The sequence below is a fragment of the Passer domesticus genome, chromosome 6, assembly GCF_036417665.1.
Source record: "Passer domesticus isolate bPasDom1 chromosome 6, bPasDom1.hap1, whole genome shotgun sequence".
Classification (NCBI taxonomy): Eukaryota; Metazoa; Chordata; class Aves; order Passeriformes; family Passeridae; genus Passer; species Passer domesticus.
In genome coordinates, this window is record NC_087479.1 from 27,252,870 (window position 1) to 27,274,261 (window position 21,392).

Genomic DNA, 21,392 nt, shown 5'->3' on the forward strand with positions numbered 1-21,392 from the left:
ACAGTAAAAGGCTTTTAAATATGTAAAACTTACAATCTTTTCAATACAACGCTAAGATGGATTTTTAAAATCCCAGAATATAGAAGAATCATTTTGTGATAAAGACACTTTCTTCTTATTGTAAATCTTCTCGTCAACAAAGATCATTTAAATTAATTGGTGGTTTGGGAGACACGTCAAATGCTTGATAGGATTACATGTGCTTTACTCCTGCAACAACACAGTAGAACTATGAGGAACAAATACCAAATCTTAATTAACCTTCTGATTCAGAAAGTCTTAACATAGTCTGTGCCATTAAAACAGTAACAAGTCCTGTGATCTGAGTCACTGATCTTTCCTTGCACTTGCCTTGGATCGGGATTTATTGCTGTTGCCCACAGTGCTAGTGGACGGGGTAGAGCTAGGAGCCTGAAATAGAGAACTCTTGCCTAAGTTCTGTCTCACTTTCCCCTCGGCAGCTGGAGGTAGAAGGGACGTGAGTAAGGGCAGCTTAATTTCTATTTTCTGTCCAAAGTAGTGATATAACTAAAGCTAAACTGAGGTAGAAACTAGTTAACTGATACAAAGTTTACTTACTTCTCACTCTTCAGCCTGGCAGAGCAAAAACTAAATTTGAAATAAAAAGCATTCCACAAACAAAAAACTCCACATAAGTGAGTTTACTTAGGAAAAAAACACTTTAATGCTTATGATTTTGAGTTCAGAAAGAAGGAAAGATAATTTCCGAGTACCGGCAGCCGTCTGTAAAACCCGCTCCTGTGCAGTCAGCTGCGAGGGCAGAGGCTGAGGAAGGCGCTTCCAGGAAGCGGAGCTCGCAGGGGAGGAGTGCCGCCGCCGAGCGATGACTCAGCCCGCGGCTCGGTGAGCCCAGCGCGTCGCTCGCGTGTTTGTCACGTCAGCGGCGAGGGCCGGCTCCCGAGGAGGAAACCTCTCAGCCGGCTCCTGCTGCGGGCTTGCGTCAGAGCCGCCTCGTAAACACAGCTCGCCGGGCATTGTGCGCCGGTGCCAGGGCTGCAAAGGCTGGCACGCGCTTCGGGAAAGTCAAGACGCTGACACTATGTTTGTGCTCCCCAGGCTTGTGCAACAGTGGAGTGGCTAAGAAAAGACTGTGGTAACGTAGGAGGATTTAAATCCAAAAAGCTTTTCACAACTGCTTTTTGTTTATTAAAAAATCCATAAGAAAATCTTAACAATATGCCACATTCTATAAAACTAAATCTTACTTGATATAGCAAGAAAGCTTCTGTAATATATGACCTCATTGCTTTGAAGTGTGTAGTAAACATTTAGTAACTTTTTCTGTAGAAGTATAGCATTCATCCAAATAATGAAATGTATGGAATTACTAATCTTTTGGATTTGGAGGAGTAGGTAATTTAAGTGTTTTCAACTATGTTATTGTGTGGGTGGCAGAGAAAAGAGAGTTAAAGTGCAAGAATAAATAATCCATAAATAACCTAACAGTTTTATTTCACTGGGTACAGCCCTGGTCTTCAGTGTAAACCACTCCCTTAAATTGATGGAGGTGTTCAGGGTCTGCTTATATCACCTCCTGATCTATTTACTACAGAGGACTGATATTTTTGGAATCACCAACTTGGCATGTACGCTGAAGTAGGCAGAGAGCTAACAAAAACATCAGTTACCCTGGCTTCTAGTTGCTGTATCAATTGAAAAAAAAAAAAAAAAGGAATCTGAGTCTTCTTGTTTTGTTTGAATTGTAGGTGTATTTCAGCTTGATTATAGGCCAGTTTTTTTATATTTTCTGTAACAAGAGCCCAGTCATTCCAGTCTGAAGTTTTCAATCCTTAGTATCACACATGGACATTAAGAGTGCCCATAACATTCCCTCTGCTATCAGCTAAAACCATATAGAAAACATCAGCCTGAATATAATATAAAAGCAGGAATAAATGTTATTTTTCTTAGAGCTATAAGTGAAAAAACACTTAGTTTTTTTCCCATAGTGAGAAGATTTTGTGGAATCTTAGCCAGAAGTGACTTCTTTTCAAAGAGAATGAAATCCATTGAGAACATCTGCAATGTTGAGAAGCTGTCTCAAGTGGGGTGTCCTTTACAACATGTCTCAGAATCTCTGTGTCAGCAACCCAAACCCTGATCCTTGTTACCTTCGTGGCATATTTTACTGTTGTTCACGTGTCCCTGACATTATTCTAGTAATTGTGCTGACATTTTCTCTTTTAAAGCCAGGTTTTAATTTTCAGGTAAATACTCGGCAAAAATGATGGTAATTGCTCAATATAACACTCTACAAAGATCAATCTATGTTGACCTTATGTGGCCTAATTTCCAAAGGCATTGTCAGTCACTTACATGTGTGGTCTGCTCAAGTGTAGTCATAAATATATGGCATTGTTTTAGACTTAATATAGTAATATGCCTCAGCAAGTCACAGTTCCATAAGTGCTAAGACATTTCTGACTCCAGCATTACTATCTCCTTGTTTGTAAAGGAGGAGACAGAGACACGCAGTGATTAAGGGATTAGGCCAAGGTCATACACGAAGTGCATGCCAGCTAGTGTTAGCTTTTGGGTAATTTTCTAGCTGACTGAAAAATATGTACTTTGCACAAGCATGGGGAATGGGAGTTGTTTTCACAAGTTTCACAAAACGCTCAGTGTGTGAAAGCAATTTCTTCAAGCAGCTACGACAGTCAAGCTCCATTACTTGTCACTTCAATATATTCCATCACTTGCCTTCCCCTTCTGGCTGCACTAATCCATGTAAAGTTCTCCTTCTTCAGAAGTCTTAGGCCCAGCACCAATGGAATGATGGACATGGGCTGGAAACTTGGGGGTCTGAACAAACCTTTGCTGTGTGAAAACTCAAATGAATGTCAGTAATTCCATACAAATGCAATTCTGATGTCTTTCTTATCTGCTAAGTGCACTCTTGCTTGCTAGTGATTTCCTTCTTAGTAGGTATTAAAGAACAGCCACTTTGGAAGAAGCAGTTCTAGTCTGGATCAGTGCTGCACACAGAGGGAGTCTGAAACAGTAACTTCAGGGGTACCACTTGCTGTGCTGTATTTCAATGGAGAAAGAGTATAGAAAATAATTTGAATGCCCATCAGCACAGGAAGTGAAAAAAGTATCAATCAGTCAATGAACACACATATATTGTAAGAAGTATATAATCAATGAAGCAGAAATTATCTAGTCAGCATTATTTTTCAGATTTGTTCTAGTGAGAAGAAATCACATAACGAGGAACAAAAATATTAAGCTCTTAAATACTGTAAGTGTATCAGAATGAAAAAAGATCCTGATTCCTAACTGAAGCTGTAATACGTTACTCAATGTATTTCTTTGAGTTAAAAAAAAGAAATTTATATATGAAATTGGGCAATTAATGCAACAGGACATAGAAGTATTTATGTTTCTCCTTTTAGAACTAACTTCATATCTGAAAGATATTTCCAGTATTTAAGTTTTGTACTCCTGCTTAATAGTACTTTAAATCCATGATTCATATTCAAGTACAATATTTAAAATTTTGATTTTGTTCTAAATTTATCTGTATTTTTATATCCTCGTATTGGCCACAAATAATGTATGTTATGTATCTGTCCAGACACCTGAACCAGAAACTGCATTTCATGTGAAAAGAGTGAAATGTTTGTTTGATTTCAAAGTTTTTGGTATTCAGAAGAAAATAACAATATTTCTTTATCTGAAACTTTTCTTCATGAAAAAAGCAAAGGCAACTGTTCTAGCATCATGCAACAGGAACAAGCTCACCTAGCAGATGCAGGTCTCATAAGCCTGGCCTAATTCTGCTGCTTCTGCACTGGTGAAAAGTTAAAGAAGACCAAGTTTCTAAATTAAAAGACTGTAGACTCAGTCCTTCTACTGCCTTGTGTCCTTAACTTTAAGCATATCAGAAGTTTTCCTGACCTCTGACGGACAAGCACAGGCAAAGGATACATACTGAAGACTCAGCTGAGCTGGAACAAGTCCCAGTTACCAGAGATGTAATATCGTAAGGCAGAAAGGCTAAGCTGCCTTAGAGATCAGAAAGAGAGACAAAAGAACTACTTGTGTTCTGAATAAAACCTGCACCAATAAAGATAACACCTTCTAGACGTGTTACTACAACATTGACCAATAAAAATGTCGGCATTCGGCAAGTTTTAACCCAGCATGACTGCTACTACCTTTTTGTTCAGTGTGTAGTTTTAGCCTTCTAATTACAGGAAATGTCTATGATGTAGGTAGGAGTGACATTCAAATGCACAATAATCTTATTTACTGTACTTATATTAATAGGCTTAAATTCCTTTGCAAAGCATGTCATACTATGGAGAATGAAATTATTTTGAAAATCCCTCATTTTAAATTTTTAGCAGTTTACTTCCTTTGTCTTTTAGTCATGTGCAAAGTACTTGCACAGCATTTTGCAGCAGGTATGGCAGCGGACCACTCTACTGCAAAAGGTGTCTCAAGCTACACGGTGTACTTGCAGCTCTTCAAACTCACTGCTCGGTAAGGGCAAACTAAGACCTTCGCTCTCTAAGACCCAGCTCTGCGACGCTCAAATCCGCTCACCAGATCCCTTTTAATGGAGGTGCGGGATGGGGATCAGTGTTTTCGAGAGTGGCCCCTGAAAAGTATAAGCCCCGCCATAAATGTACAAAATACTATATCGAAGTAAATAACCAGAATACGGCAAGACATAAAATGACCTGTAAAGTCCAAAAAAAATTAATCCCCGCGCGGACAGGGGAAGGCCACTGGGGCCGGGAGGGCCCTTGGCGGGGCAGGCCGCGGCTCGCAGCTCCGCAGCGGCGGCGCGGGGCGGAGCGGGCCCGCGGCAGCGGCCCCTTCCCCGCGGAGGCTCCGCAGCGCCGCCAGCGGCCGCTCGGCCGCCTCAGCTCCGCCCCGAGCGCGGCTCCTGCCGCGCCCGCCCACCCCGCAGCGGGCGGAGCGCCATGGATGCCGCTGGCCGCCGCCTGCCGCGGGGCTCGGGCTGCCGCCGCCGCGCCGCTGCTCCGCTCTCGGCGTGGCGCTGAGGAGGGCTCGGCTCCGGCGAGGAGGCTGCGGGAGGCTGAGGTGAGCGGCTGTGGGGGGCGCGGGGCCTCTCCGGCCCGCGCTGGGAGACGGCGCCTTTCCCGAGCAGCCAGGCCGGGTCACCCTGCGCGGCCTGCGGCTCGCCGGGAACTCGAGCGTCGCTGCCCGGGCCTGTCGGGCCGGGAGGGAGCGGGCCGGAGCTGCGGGCCGGGGGAGGCGGCGAGTGCCGGCAAGTCTGTGCGAGGGGCCGGGGGCAGAGCGGGGCGGCGCTGCCGGGGAGCCCCTCACGCCGCCGGGTGCCCCGTGCGGGGGCGGCGAGGAGCTAGAGGCGGTGCCTCCCCTGCCCCGGGCGGCGCCGTGTGGGGAAGGGGCCCAAGCGCCGCGCGGGCCCGGGGCCCGCCTGGGGTGTGCGAGCAGGCCCGGGCGGCGCGGGCTGAGCCGGGCTGCGGCCTGGCCCCTGCTCCGCGGGGCTCGCCCGCGGCTCCCGGCCGCGCTCCGTGCTCCGCGCTCCGTGCGGGGGTTCCTGTGCAGCCCGTCTGGGGTGTGAGAACAGCAGGTGCCTGTGTTGAACTTACCCCACTTTCGCTGTCTCTTAATTTTCTTGTTTCTTTCGCTATCACTCATCTCTCCGCTCCCGGAAATAGCGATTTAGTCGTGTAAAGGAGAGAATACTTATAATGCGATCCTACTTTTAATGTCTGAAAGTAGTTTTATGTAGAATTAGAGCAGGAAATGCAGTCTGTAAACATCTTGGAGAGTCATAGGCAGTGTTTAACACACAGAAAACCAGTTTACTAATATTAAATTACTTTTTAGAGTAAAATAATATCGAATACGTAACTGGTAAGCAGTAGTTGAGTGATCTGTAATACTATGGTCCTAAATTATATAAAAATCCTATCTGTTGTACTTCTGTAACAACTTTGAAGCTATTGTGAAAGAGCTGATTCAGTGTGTGTTTCTTCATATAATACTAATTTCTGATTCCTTTTTGTAGACATGCCCTTGATGGGGTTATTTTTTAACTATTAACTCATTAGCAGCAAGTAAACAAGTAGGCAGACTTTGTCCAGATCAAGCTTCTTCCTCCCACATCACCTCCCCCCTGTTTGTGGGGATACTGTCCAGCATTTCATATTTACCTATGACTTTCATAAACTAGTTGTTCTTCTCTGAGCTGTGTTTTGAAAGAGTATTATTTTTCTTTTATGCCTAATTTGGAGAGATTGGTTTGTAACCCATTAGGTTTTATATGAAGATAGTCATGTTTGGTGTGTTTTTAGGCAAGGGAGGTGAATTTGTCTGTTTGTTAAACACAAAGTTTAGGCAAGGGGATTTTTTTGGTCTTCAGCTTGCATGTACAACTGTGGCATTGGGCCAGCAAATAATGTTGTTTTCCTTATATGTATGTGAGTTATTTGAATTATTTACTGGATTTTTTTGAAAGCTTTTAATTAAATATTTTTTTTTCCAAAAAGTCCCCAAATAACCCAACAAACCCCTAACTCTTGAAATTTAAAGTGATTAAGTTGTCTTTTTTTTATCCTTTGACATAAAATGCCTCTTTTCCTTATGTTTGAATGTTTAAAAAGATGAAGGTTTCAAACTTTTAAAAGGATTCTGAAGGTTCTGAAAGTCTGTAAATCAGTTTTTTATTTTAAGGGTTTCTATTTAAAATGTGAAATTCATTATCTTTCTATATTTGAATATTTTCATGAGGAGGTAATCCATCTCTCATAAAGCTGAACACTTTACAATAAAGTCATATTAAAGGAGGGGGATGGGCAAGACATCACTTTCTTTCTCTTAGCTTTAAGAATACACAAAAAGGATTAACCACAATTTTTCTAACTTCAATTTTGAGTTATCCTCAAAACAGAACAAACTCTTTACTATTTATTTGCTTATAAAGCTTGAAAAAACCCCATTTGCTGATAAGAGATGTGAAAATTACCTTGATTTTATCCCAAACATATGCTATACATTCCAGAGAGGAGCAAATACAGAAAGTTCAACAAGGTTGTGGTGATGACTTTTTTTACTTTTTCCTGCTAGGTGGAAACTGCAAAAGCGTGAGGCTGACTGAAGAGAGAAATTAATTGTGCTGAAGTTAGTCTGGCTTCTACGATTAAAGGATATTTTTGGTACTTTTTGATTGAAGTGGAGGCGGCTTTTTTTTTTAAATAAAAACCATGGCAGATGTGGATCCAGACACGTTGCTGGAATGGCTGCAGATGGGGCAGGGGGATGAAAGGGATATGCAGCTAATAGCACTGGAACAGCTCTGCATGCTGCTTCTGATGTCAGACAACGTGGATCGCTGTTTTGAAACGTAAGTAGTTCTGGCTTTCCTTTATGGAATGTTGTTTTCCCCTTTCTGCAGCTGAATGTAATATTTAACATTCCTAGAAACTTTCAGCCTGAAAAATGTTTTTACAAACTGAACTTCAGTTTAGATCACTGAAATCAAGTGTTTCTGTTAATGTCATGTGAAGTACCCTTGTCTGATGAAAAATGTACTGTTGTTTGGTTGATACACAGTGCCTGTTCTGACACAGGAGCTTGTTGCAACTCTTAATGCATTTCTTTAAATTAAATGATGTGGATTTGTGTGTGTGTGGGATGTTGGTTTTTATTTTGTTTATTTGTTTCTTTTTGCGGGGGGAAGTGGTTGTATTTTTGGTTTTTTGTGCGTGCTTTGTTTTGGTAGGGAAACTTTTTTTGCACTAGGATTATATATATATACATACATATATGTGTGTGTATATATATATAAAGTATCCATACTTTCACAGTACTTTTATCAAGGGATATAGTAGCTCTTTTTGAGTTCTGCAAGTCCAAGCAAAAATCACAAATAACAGTAACCATTGTTCACACAAATATTTTGCCCCTTCTGTGGGGCACGGTGCTGTTCATGCCACCCCCCTTCTCAACTGCATTTGTACATGCAGTATAGCACAGTCCCTGCACTCAGTCCTTTTTATGTTTCTCACAGCACAAAATGCTGATATAATCACTTCTGTTACTTGGGTGTTGCTGTGCTTGGGTTACACTGCTTCCTGTGAGAGCCCAGCACTAGTCTGGAAGAGGTGGCAAAAATGTGAGCAGTCACAACTTTTACTTTTTTAGTTGGTTTCTTCAATTCTGATTTTCATGCTCTTGCCTCTCTTCCTTCCCATGGTTTTGTTCATTGCTCTCACTTTCTTTTAATAATAAAATATGGCTGGTGTTTTTCAGATACATCCTGCTTTTTAGGACTGAATTTAGAAGCACTTGAGAAGGTAGCTGTCTGTTACACTGTTTAGTTTTGTAGCTCTGAAGGAAACAGTTTTCCCTTACCTATTCGAAGCTGTTCACATGACTGTATTTATTACAGGAAATGTAAAATTCATACACCTCTAAAATTTGGATTTGTAGTAGTTGCAGAGCATTGAGCACAATTTTATACAGTGCTTTAGAAGTTGAAACTGCCTGTTCTTTGCCTTGGTGAGCTTACAGGTAAAATTTTGGCTTGAAGAGCCTTACTGTAGTGAGATCCATTAAACTTATCTGTCTATCCTCATACTACTGATACTGGGGGAGCCTCAGAATTCACCATTGTAGAAAAAAACTTGGTAGTTAAGAATGAATTTTTCTTATTAGTCTGGGTGAGCTGCTTGCTTCAGGATATTCTGTTCTATACTGGTGTAGAACTAGGCATAAGCATTTTCTAGGTTATCTTCTGGGTATTTGAGAATCAGGAATGAAATGTCAACTTTAAAAAATACAAACTTGTGGATTTTATGCATCTTATTTAGAACAGACTTTTATTTCTGTATAAATGAATTAGATAGTCCAAGGTTTTGTTTTTTTTTTTCTTAAAGTGTGTATAATGAATGCTCTGTTATTGCACTGTTGTGGTTTTGAAATTATTTATGTCTGAAAGAAGTAGTATTTAAAATGCCATTTGGCATTTTAATTTTTATTTTGAGTGTTGGTATAGTGTAATTTTACTGGTCTTCTAAGTTCTCTGTTTCTTTTGCTCTTGTAAGTTTTCCTTAAAAAGAAGAGAATGAAGTGTAAATAGGGGAAGAAGTTGCCAAAGTTCTCTGCCTGTTGAAGTGATTTTGCAATAATGTTGAAACTGCTACTTTTTATTGGCTCTGCGAATATACTGAAGTATGTGATCTGGTACCGTGGTGTCTGGTGAGCTGACATGGTAGATCATTACCTTCTTCCCATTTATCACTCACCCTTTTTGTCCCTCCCAACCACACTCTTCTTCCTGCCACTGTCAGGGCTTACTGGACTCCTCTAATTCTCTGCAAGTGCAAGCTGCTCTTTGAACCTTCTGAAGCAGGTTGTTTTCTGCTGTTACAGTGAGTTACAGCATATAGGGAGGTGTCTGATGAGCATGGAGGTGGAACTGCATAAGTGGAAATAATGAGAGAAGCAGAGAAAGGTATACAGTGGTCAGTGAGAACTCAGTATTGTCTTGTTTGCTTATGGGTGCCTGCATTTCAAGGTGACTTTATTTTGGAACTCTGTAAGAAACAGATGATATCTTGAAAAGTATTTTTAAAATCTTTTCAAATGACAGTTCAAGTAGCCAAAATTGTCATGTGCTGAGAGGGTATAACTAAAATAATAATGGGTAATATTTTATAGTTATTTTTCAACTTGTTTTTTAAAGGAATTGCTGCTTGCTGAAAGAGGGGATTTACTGTGTGAGAGGAGGGCTGCTAAACTCTTTTTTCAGGAACTAATCTTGAAAATATTTTCAGTGCATGCCTGATAGAAAATATGGATATATTTTTCTGTTGGTAAGAAAACCAGTCTCTAGGCTTTACAAATTCTTTTTCTTCTACTAAGAAGAGCATTTCCAGGTTTTTGGATGCTGTGCGCATGTTATTTGAAGATCTTGGAATGGTTCATTTCTATTGGTTTTATGTTGACAAAATTTTGAAGAAAGTTTTTCATCTATGAAACTCAGCAACTTTGAGATGGACTTTTAAAACAGTTAATTTCTTGGAGAATGAAATGGGATGTTTTTCACAGCTTAGTTAGAGTAACTTTAAATATTAAGTATTACTCCACTTTTACGTAAGAAATTATTTGCTTTTGTGATGTAAGCTAAGAAGAAGCCTATCATTTTAGTGAAGTACATCTGGTGATTGAAAGCTGTGTATGGTGAGGATGGCAAAACAGAAACAAGACCACATTAGAAGTATTGTCATGAATGCTATGCACCATCTCTAAAACCACAACATAGTTTCCATACTGCTTTCTTAAGGAGTTAAGTGCAATACACAGTCTTATTTAGCCAGGAAAGCACAAAGTTGAATGGAAAAAAAAGATATTGAAATGTTGGATTCAGAATCTTACACTTCATGTGTGCAAGAGTTACTTGCAGACATGTTCTGAAGGAAATGATATAGCTAATAATAAAAGTAATAATTTGCTTTTGTACAAGAGTAATGAATATTGAAACTAGTGTTTCAGGTCAGCTCCAAACTGGAAGCAGGCACACATGCAGGGTGATGTATTTCATAATGTTCTTGCAGAGTTCTAGCAGCATCACAGCAGATTTCAGGGTATGCAGCTGATTAACAGGTAGTGCTGCCAAATAATTGATGTTTCTTTACTTCTTCCCAGATTTACATATTACATCCAATTAATTGATTTTGGAAGTTACTCATATGTTAACATTACAAAAATCACTGGCATATTCATCTTCTGGTGATAATGAGTCACAGACTCTGCTAGTCACTTGGATGAAGAATGGCTAATGTTCTACCAGCAACAAAAGCCACTAACTTGAATCACAGAAACTTAATGAATGAGGAGAAATGGTTTTGTTAAGTAGTTTAGTTGGAGTAAAACAGCACAACTGTTGTGATTATAAGTGTTAGTCCCAAATTGTAGTTAAACTGTGCACTATTAAATCCACTTGAACAGGAGTTTGAAGAATGCATTTAATATAAACTTAATTGAAATTATGGGCTATTTTTGTCTTTTAAATTACCTGTAACAGTTTAAATGTATGTAGAGGCTCTTAGTTGCAATCTCACATTATTAATACAGCTCTTTTCTGCCTAGGTGTTTCAATTTATTATTTTTCACCTTGTGCGATTGTTTCAATTTTTTTGTGAAATAAAATTAGAGCTCTTCTGGTCAGGCTTTCTGTTGCTATCTGTCAGAGTAAAATTACTTAGCAATTAATCACAATGAAAATTTGTAGATTAAGGCAGTGGTATAACAAAGTAAGACCTGCTTAAAACCTTTTTTACACAGCAGATGAAATAGGCCTTATCAGTGCTCAGAAGGAGAAAACATCTTCCTGTTTGGCTCTTCTGTAAGTTACCTCTGTATATTTGGCATTAACAGACTTGGTAAGCAAAAAATTACCAGGAGTTATCAGCTCATTTGACAAATACAAACAAATTGTACAAAGGGTCATATGTTAGGGTTATAATGTGTAAAATAGAAATCCTTTCAGTTTATTTTTTAGATCAAATATGTTTACTTTAATTCACACTGAACCTTTTTCTTTTCAAAGTATCTATTCACTAGGGAAGACGTGTATAACTTTATATTGTATTTGCTAGCAAGTATAAGAAGAAATTCTAGTGGACCAAAGACTGTTGATGTGAGCTAGTGAGACTGTTAATGTGGAACAGTTTAGCTTTACCTCCACCTTCTTAAAACTACATTCTCCTGTCTTTATCAGGATTGCAAAACTCCAGTAAATCAAAATTAGATATATGAACAAAAAAAAAAAATAATTTAGAGATAGGGATAGAAATCCAAAGTGCAGATTTTCAGGAATATATTTACAATCTGGGCTGCCTTTCTTTACAAAGCATCTTTGTAATTCAGACAGTAAAGTGCCCTCTGACAGTTACGGAAAAACTAGCAGGCTGAGGGAGCAGCTTGTTGGTATCAAGGTGATTTCATGTTTTGTGTCTTACAGATTTGCTTGTTTTGTTATTTTAAGGAAAAAATAAAGTCAGGTCATTGTTACACTTTTGTGCTGGAGTGCAGCAGTGAGTAAATTAGAGTAAGTATTGCTGTCAACAATAGACTACAGTTTTCATGAGCATGTGTTCTTAGTGAATTATTGGTTTGCACTAATGCAGACATCTCTCCCAAGTGAAATTTTGTAACCTTCACAGGGCAAGTCTCATGTGATTCCTACTAAGCTTTTTTTCTTTTAATGAAGGCAGAGGGTATGGCAGGAGTGGAATACCAGCACTGGGGTAATTTACTCAGTGGCCTCCAATATAGTGGGATCTTCAGCATTCTATAGAGTGGTTTTCTGAGATGGAAGTAGGGATGTGCTCTGTATTTTTCCATTCTTGTTACAATGTAATGTTTAGAATTATCCCTGATTTTAGGGCTGTTTTGTTGGTTTTTGGGTTTCTCTCTTTTTCAGTTACAATAATTTTAAATACTAATGTCTTTCTGATTGCTCTTTGTAAAATGGGAATTGTGGCCTCATTGTCACTGGTATTGTGGAAATTAATTAACTTGTCTAGTTATTTTGAGAATCTTAATGCCTGCAAAGGTCAGAAGAGAAAATTAAGTCTAAATTGACATCTCTTTTGTCATGGCCCTTATATTTTATATCGTTATTACTGGATTGAACATCTTGTTTGATACAAGCATAATGTATAGCTAATGCTTCTGAGAGGGCATCCTACCTAATTTTACCCTCCCTTTTGCTATTAAATCTGCTGCCTAAGTTGTCTTTGTTGTTGAAATTTACTTGCTCTTTTCCATAAGAATTGGCCAGTCTGATGAATTCTGTAAACAGCAGTCAGTTCACCTTTTACTATGTAGATTAAAAGCCAGTAGTGTTCTTGCTGTAAATGTACCTGCACACAAAGATTTCATCAGCTCTTGATCTTCCTCCCCTTCTCTAGTTCTTCAGTTTAAAAGTTCTTCAGAAATACTTCCCAGTGTTGCCTTCATCCCTGCTGTTTGTAGTAGTGCCTTTGACTTGCTACTAACAGTTAAACAAGCCAAGTTGTGTTAGATGTTTCCAAAACTTTGCAGAGGAAGTATGGTTTTAGTTATCTGTCTTCAGAGTTGCTTTCAAGGATATGAGTGCTTGCTGCTTAGGTATGGCTTGATGTATTATCTAGGCTGAGATCTGTAACTTGGCATTTGTGTGTGTTAAAACACATTTTGTTTAAATGAGCCCATGCCTCTGGGTATTCCAGACAGCTCATCACGATGTCACTATTTACTAGTCTGGCATTTAATTTTTTTTTCTGGTGATATCGTCAAATATTCTTTGTTTTGTTCAGAATTTTGTGTGTGAGATTAAACTGAAGTGATTATTGCGAGTACTGTGCAAAAAATGGGTGCAGGATGTTAAGGCATCAGGTTAATGACCTTTTGAAAGTGTCAGCTCCTAACAGATTGGATGAGACCAATAAAAGATGTTACAGGAATTTCAAATTGCGGTGTTCCTTTCTTGCATGACTAGTGGTCAAGTGATTTTTAATATTGGCCTCTGAAGAAGAGGTATAGATAGCACAGATGTTAAGTAGATTGCTAATGGGGAAGTGGAAGTTTTCTTGTGTGAGTCAGTTCTTCTTTTGAGCACCTGGGAATCCAAAAGAAGCTAATGGTTAGATGTGCATTTTTAGGCACATATACAAAATCACACTTTTTGTTTAAATGGCTTATTTCCTTTTGAAATGTTGACAGATGTAGTATGTACTCAAAGCATTATCTGTTTGCACAATTGAGGTTGCTACTAGTGGAAATCATAGAAAGACCTGTAGTTTCACATTCTTTAATTTATTCAGCTATTGTGCACTAAGAGTCTGTAAAATATTTACAAAATGCTGGAGATTGGCGAACAAACACATGGAATTATTACTCTGAGGTATGACATAGCTTTTATAAGATGCTGAAAAATGCAAAAGGCAGCCTAACGCATCCTTCATAAATTCAGGAATAAAGCAAATGCTAATTTATTTAGAAATACAGAAATTACTATCCTGTGGAAGCTGTTTCCTCATATGGATTTTCTTATTTTTCATTTTACACAGGTGATATTTATTGAATGTGTAGTTGAATACTAAATGTCCAGCATGAATTGTCTTCCAACACTCAGAGGAGGGTTCCGCTCTGTCTTTTATTTAGCTAAAAGAAAGCTTGGAAGTTTTTTTTAAATGTCAAATTCTAATTCTAAATTAATTTTTCTTCTATTTTTAATGAAGTGGAGTTTCTACTGGAATGAATACAGGATGGAATTGTTAATTCTCCAGTTTAATTTTATTGGCCTGGGCTGTGGTTGCAATTAAGAGTAGGGGTTCAGAATTGTGCAAGTTTTAATGTTTTTTAATTCTGGAAAAAGTTCCTGAATTGCCAGTTAATTTTTTGCCTTCCCGTGTACATTTAAAATACAGTATGGTGTGTCTGAAGTCTTATACATGAGTGATGTTTTCTGCACTTCATTTGTATTGTAACAGTGTTAAATGAAAACAGGGAAAAATGTGTTTTGGCAATGAATCCGGAAGAATACATACAGGCAGTGCAGGTGTGTGGGTTCTCTTGTGGATGGTCTGGATTACTCTGCTGTTGGTTTTGGTTCATATGTGAAAACAAAACAGTCTTTCAGCAGAAGAACAATGAAGGGAAAGTCTGAGATCTCTTTCCATAGAAAGAATTACAGAAAGGAAAAACAGTGATTATCAAAAATGAGTTGAAACTACTTTTGCTTTAAGAAACATCAGTTGTGCAGGATGTTTCTAAAAGTTTCAAAGTTGTGTGATGTGTTGTTGTAAATGTTTATCTGGTATACTTTTCATGAAAAACTGTTACTAATGAGAGTTAACTCCAGTATTTTAGGGGTTTTTTTTAAATCATTATATACTAAATAGTGTAGACACATATAATTCCTTATTTTCTCACTTTTAACTGGTCTCAGCAGATGGTATGCATTAAAGATCCAGCTATTGCTGGCAGGCAGCTGAGCTTGGTTTTCTGCCACAAGTCACATGTCTTGGAGCAGGCAGCTTCGCTGAAGGCTTTGTCACATGCCAGGGGCTCCGCATCAACTGAATCCAGCGGTTACTTTGGAATTGAGTAACACACCCTAGTGCTAGGAGTAGTTGTTAACTGTTTTGGGAATGAACTGAACTGTGCATGGCAGTAGTGTAGTTGTCACTATTATTGTTTCTGTTTTAGCTAAGGATATTAAGTGCATTAAAATATGAAATGTCATTACAGAAATGAGTTTACAGTGACTATTTTTACTTCCTTGGTATCTTTTTACATTGGCAAGCTGTAAAATCAGCTGAGTCACGTCATTAGAGTTTAAAGGATTAGCACTGGCAGGAGCTTACTGCTGTAGCTATTTAAGAATTTTATATCTGTATGGATATTTCTGTTCCTAAAGAGGTGGGTGTGTGTGTAAATGTTCAGAAGTGTGTCAGCATATGGAGTTATGCTGATTATAGTGCTGTAAATTCGGTAGTAATGTAATTTACTGACAAATTTTCTTAGTCTTTCTTGACATCAAGATGATTATGATTATTTAGAAAATATTTTTAGATCAAGTATATTTTTGCAGAGAAAGAATGCATATTAAAGAATTTAAGTTTTATGCTTTTTACAACCTAATAACTCATTTTAACACAGAAAGTATGACTATATTTATTTAAATTATACAGGATCAGCACTTTTTAATGTGTTTTAATTCTTGATGTCAGTACAGGAAACAGAGAATGCTCTAGCAACCTAATCTTAATGGATCATAATATAGATGGGAAATATTGATAAAGAATATTGCCTATTTTGGACAAACCTATCTTTCAGCAAGATCTTTGAAACATGGTGGGTGGAAAACTTGGAAGATAACAGCAGCTCTTCTCCTGGAAGTACAAGAATCAAGTTGGGCGGACATTGAGAGCTGCAAGATTTGAAGTAATTAGCAAGAGTTCTAGTGTGGGTTGTAGAGTGACCTCATTAACTTGAAGTCGGTCTTTCACTAAGGAGTAACACAGAGTGACCTCATTAATTCACTAAGTAGTCCCTAATCACTCTTCTAAAATACACATTTGAAGCACTTTAGGAAGTGCCCAAAGTGGTATTAATACAGCTCCCTAGAAATAAAAATGTAAAAAGATTTTCCTTTCGTTTTCATGTTTACTAGAAAAAGGGCCTAAATATAAACCTGAACTTAAGAGGTACTTTTTTGCCATTATTTTCTGATTTGAAAGAATAAACACAATTAAAGGATAACTTTTTCTGTATTAAAAAAAAACTTGCCATCTTTTTGCTAGTTTCACTGCAAATAGGTAATTGTGAATGGTGATTCTTCACCTACAGCTTTAGGAATTTTTCTGTCATAGTTTCTTTTTTTTCCAGAGATTTTCTGAGATACTGCTTTTAGTTAATATATGGTGTGGATAAAAGCAGTGTGTGAACCTGGTTTTGATACTGGGATGGTTTAGAAATTATATACTTATCTTTTTTTTTCCTTGGTGTGTGTTGATGCTTGCAGTAGTTGCAGGTTTATGGGTGTATTTTTCTCTTGGAAATCAAAAGCATCATTTTTCAGTAGATGGAAGTGTACTAAAAGGTGACCATTGGTTGCTATCCTGTCACATCAGTTCATTCAGAGCTGTAGCTTTGATCTCAGTTTCTGTTATGTCCCAGGAAGTTTTGACAGCCTTGTTTTTCTCATGTAGACTGTTTTCTAAAGATGAGTCCAATGTTCAGCCTGTGTCTGTGTTATGGACACTCCTGGAATGCTTTGTTTTACTACCTGTCAAAACACATTTTAGTTCTGAGCATAGCCTTAGTTGGAACAGAAATAAGGTCTGTAGGGTCCTAATATTCCTCAGCCAATATTTGAAGCAGTTTTACATCCTTTTAATCTGTTTTGGACTGGCTAAGAAAGCCAGTAAGGAGTTACCTTGGAATTATGGTGTAATAGTGATGCATACATAACTATTTGTGTGATTCACTCTTTGGTTCCTGCTGGTGTTGACTGTATTTGCTTACTTGGTGCTTCATTAAAAAGAGGGGCTGGTCCTGAGAAGGTGCTGTGCTTGGCCTGTTTGCTAGTTTGCTTCCAGGTAAGCAGGGGATTTCTCTTCCCTCTGCTGCCTTTGCTTATGCTTTAATGCCTTTGCTTGGGATTGGATTGAGTGAAGACTTAAGGGCTACTCTGAAAACCCATTTTCACAGTCTTGAGGTATAAATATCATTCACTGAAATAAAGCAACACTTTTTCTCTCTTTTTATTGATCGAATGCCTGCACAGAGAAATCCCCAGTGGAGCTGCCTCAACAGAAGAGAGAGGTGTACTTTGGGCATTTGCTATATGGCTCTGATCATGTTGTACCTCATCTTGTGGGGCTGGTGTTCCCACCAAGTCCTGTTTGTTCTTTCTCTGGCACTACTCACATAGGCACATTCTTCTCCCTGAGACAAGAGCTGATGCATATGGTTTCAACCACAGGAGGTCCATGTCATTGTTTAGTGCAGATTTGAGGGCTGAAGAGTGATCACTATAAAGCTGACCTGTGTCCTTTTGTTTGTATGCAGTTATTGATAGAGAAGTTAGCTACAATGTAAAGATTGAAGTCCTTCAAAGTGACAGTTAAGCAATTGTATACTGTTTTTGTTTAGCCACCTGTTTGAGAAGATCATGGCTGGAGCACCAGGGGTGTGTTCATATATCCTTGCCTGCTATCACAGGCTGAACCATTGATAGAGACTGTGTGTGAATGACAGAACTGGTACTTCTAGTCTCTTGTTTTCAGGAACTTTGCACACTGGTAAAGCCTGAGGGAACTTCAACAGGCCAAAAGAATCTGAATTTATCTGTATGGTCTGTGTGTGCTTATGAGTGTAATCTGTAGATCTCCAGAGGAGACTCCACAACCTTCCTGTTTATAGTTGCCAAGTCACTCTCCATGAAAAGTCGTTGCAGTCCCAAGTTACTAAAAAAAGAAAATTTTGAAAAGGGAATATTGAACCCATCTATAAAGGTGGAAAGGAGGACCCTGGAAACTACTGTCCAGTCAGCCTCACCTCTGTGCCTGGGAAGGTCATGGAACAGCCTTCTAGAAGCTGTGCTAAGGCACACAGAGGACAGGGAGGTGGTTTGGGACAGCCAGCATGGCTTCACCCAGGGCAAGCCCTGCCTGACCAGCCCTGTGGCCATCTGTGATGGCATGACTCTGTCAGTGGACATGGGAAGAGCTACAGATGTCATTTATCTGGACTTCTGTAAAGCCTTTGACAGGCTTCCTCCTAACACCATTCTTTCTAAATTGGAGAGAGAAGGATTTGCTGGGTGGACTGTTAGATAGATAAGAAATTGGTTGAATGGTCACATCCAGAGGGTAGTGGTCAATTGCTCAGAGTCCTGATGAACATCAGTGGCAAGTGGTGTCCCTCAGTGATCTGTTTTGGGACCAGTGTTACATAATAGCACCGTTAATGACATAGACAAAGAGATTGAGTGCGCCCTCAGCAAGTTTGCAGATGGCGCCAAGCTGAGTGGTGTGGGTGACAAACCTGAAGGTTGGATACCCTTCAGGGGAATGAACAAGGTTGAGAAGTGTGTACATGGAATTCTCATGAGTTTTAACAAGACTGGGTACTGGTGCTACACTTGGGTTAGCGCAAGCCCCAGTACCAGCGCAGGCTGGGGATGGACAGAGCCAGAGCAGCCCTGCCCAGAAGGACCTGGGGGTGCTGCTGGCTGAGAGGCTGGACATGAGCCAGCCATGGGCACTCCCAGCCCAGAGAGCCACACGTGTCCTGGGCTGCATCCAGAGCAGCGTGGGCAGCAGGGCCAGGGAGGGGATTCTGCCCCTCTGCTCTGCTCTGCTGAGACCCCACCTGCAGGGCTGCATCAGCTCTGGGGTGCCAGCACAGGAAGGACATGGAGCTGCTGGAGTGACTCCAGAGGAGGGCCATAAAGATTAGAGGGATGGAGCATCTCTCCTATGAGGAAAGACTGAGAAAATTGAGATTGTTTAGCCTAGAGAAGAGAAGGCTTTGGGCTGACCTAATTATGGCCTTCCAGTAGCTGAAGGGAGCCTACAAGAAGGCTGGAGAGGGACTTCTTACAAGAGCATGTGGTGACAGGACAAGGTTACTGTAGTGGGTTGACCCTGGCTGGATGCCAGGCACCCAGCAAAGTCACTCTGTTGTTTCTGTCTGCGATTGGACAGGAGAGAGAGAATATGATCAAGTGTTCATGGTTTAGATAAGGTGGGGGAGAGAGATCACTCATTAAATACTGTCATAGGCAAATCAAAGTTGAATTGGGATATTAACTGAATTTATTACTAACAAAATCAAAATAGAATAATGATATATAAAATAAATCTTAAAAACACCTTCTTCCCTACCCCTTCTTCCTTCCAAGTCTACTTCCTGCCACAGCAGTAGTGAAGGGAGATGGGGAATGGGTGTTACAGTCAGTTCATCACTCATTGTTCCTGCTGCTGCTCAGGAAGAGGAGTCCTTCCCCTGCTCCAGTGTGGGTTTCCTCTCATAGATACCATTCCTCCAGGAACACCTTCAACGTGAGTCCATCCCATGGGCAACAGTTCTCCACAAACTGCTGCAATGTGGGTCACTCTTCCATGGGCTGCAGTCCTTCAGGCACAGCATGCTCCAGCATGAGATTCCCCTGGGTTGGGAACCTTCTCTTGGGCAGCCATCTGCTCCAGTTTGGGTCTCCTCCATGGGCTGCAGCTGGATCTCTGCATCCCTGTGGTTCTCCATGGGCTGCAGGGGAATCTCAGCTCCAATTCTTCCTGCCCTTTCTCCACCTTGGTGTCTGCAGAGCTGTTCGCCTCACGTACTCTCACCCTGCTCTTCTCTGGCCACAATTACATCTATGCAATGACTTTTTTTTTTTTTTTTTCTTAAATACGTTATCACAGAGGTGTTGCCACCATTCCTGGTTGACTCAGCCTTGGTGAGCAGCAGGTCCATCCTGGAGCCACCTGGCATTGGCTCTGCAGGACATGGGGGAAGCTTCTGTCAGCTCACAGAAGTCACCCTTGTAGCTCCCTCTGCTACCAAAACCTGGTCACACAAACCCAATACAGTTGCCCAGAGAAGCTGTGGATGCCCCATCCTTGGAAGTGTTCAAGGCAAGTTTGGGTGGAGCTCTGGCCAACCTGGTTTAGTGAGGTGTCCCTGCCCATGAGGTCCCTTCCAACCCAGGCTATTCTGTGATTTTGTGATGAAGTCTAGTTTTCTTATGAGGAGACTGGAAATCATTCCTGTAAGTCAGAAAACAAAGGTACTGACAGCACGTGGAGATTGTTCTGTACCTGCTGATTGAAAAAGTGGTTTCTGATTAGTGTAGCTGGAGGTTCTGGCAAAAAGGTAATTTTAAAACAGCCTCAACCCTTAAGTTTGGGCTAGAGAGCTGTGCTTTTTTAAGGACAGCATTGCTGATACAGTGCACTGGCATTTGTGTGCTGACAAATAATTTATTATAAGTGATATGCTCTTAGTAACTTAGTATTTTACTGTGTCTGCTGGGTAATTGGCTCTGGTGGATAGGTGATGGTATTTTAATTCTTTACTTTCATTTAAAAAAATACAGCTGTGTTTCTTTTGTGTTGTGCTTCTGTTAAATCATAGAAAAACATGTAGGTTTTAGATTTGCTGAGTATGGCTTTTAACTTTCTGCAGCTGTGTGGCCATCTAAGAAAAATGGTGTACTACTCTTGCTCATATTAAAATAGACAGTGGAGCTCATGACCTTCCACTTGGTAATATTGTGTGTGGGTTTGGTTTGTTTGGGGCTTTTTAAGATTTGTGTTTATTTTTTTTTTAAATTACAATATAGTTTGAGGAACCTCGTTCATAGCAATGTTTTAGTGATTGGCCTGGTGTATAAAATTCAGTATAAAAGATCCAGTACCAAAACCCTTGAATACATTGTCTGCTTCAAAATTTATGTACCAAAATGCTTCTTGTGTCATCGTATGGTGGCCATCTAATAATGAGTACAAATTTCAGACCCTTTTTTTCTCCCAGTGGATAATGTCTAAAATGCAAAGTTTCTGTATAAACCCTCCTTAAAGATGTAGAGTTAAATAACAAATTTCTTAAGAGTAGCAGACAATATAGGCTGGATAGGTCAATATAAGTTTTAATATGTGATTGAGCTTTATTGAAGATTCACTTATTAATTTGTCATTAAGTATTGTTGGGTAATGTATTTATTTGTCAGGCAGCACTGTTAGTTACTTCACAAAGCATGGTAAGATCTTGAAGGAAAAGTAGCATTTTGCTGTCCCAGGATTTGGTGTCTTTGTGTGAGTCATTGCATACCAGATGGGATACTGAATGACCTCTGAGTCTTCAGA

General features: G+C 39.8%; 1 protein-coding gene and 2 long non-coding RNA genes across 9 annotated transcripts in view; 2 read left to right on the plus strand and 1 right to left on the minus strand.

The window, feature by feature from the left end:
- Window positions 1-762: 762 nt before the first annotated feature.
- Window positions 763-3,050, plus strand: LOC135302949 (uncharacterized). Its single transcript, XR_010364491.1, has 2 exons — window positions 763-1,114; window positions 1,971-3,050. It is a non-coding gene; the product is annotated as an uncharacterized LOC135302949 (long non-coding RNA).
- LOC135302948 (uncharacterized) lies at window positions 2,911-4,798 on the minus strand. Its single transcript, XR_010364490.1, has 3 exons — window positions 3,952-4,798; window positions 3,766-3,814; window positions 2,911-3,048 (listed from the first exon to the last, which is right to left on the minus strand). It is a non-coding gene; the product is annotated as an uncharacterized LOC135302948 (long non-coding RNA).
- A 128-nt stretch (window positions 4,799-4,926) lies between these two features.
- Window positions 4,927-21,392, plus strand: part of HECTD1 (HECT domain E3 ubiquitin protein ligase 1) — a 61,314-nt gene continuing 44,848 nt past the window's right edge. For all 7 annotated transcript variants that reach the window (XM_064424028.1, XM_064424033.1, XM_064424030.1 and 4 more), the window contains exons 1-2: window positions 4,927-5,076; window positions 7,090-7,366. In XM_064424028.1, the coding sequence (XP_064280098.1) occupies window positions 7,227-7,366 (140 nt within the window). In that variant the 5' untranslated portion in view covers window positions 4,927-5,076; window positions 7,090-7,226. The remainder of the gene's footprint in view (window positions 5,077-7,089; window positions 7,367-21,392) is intronic.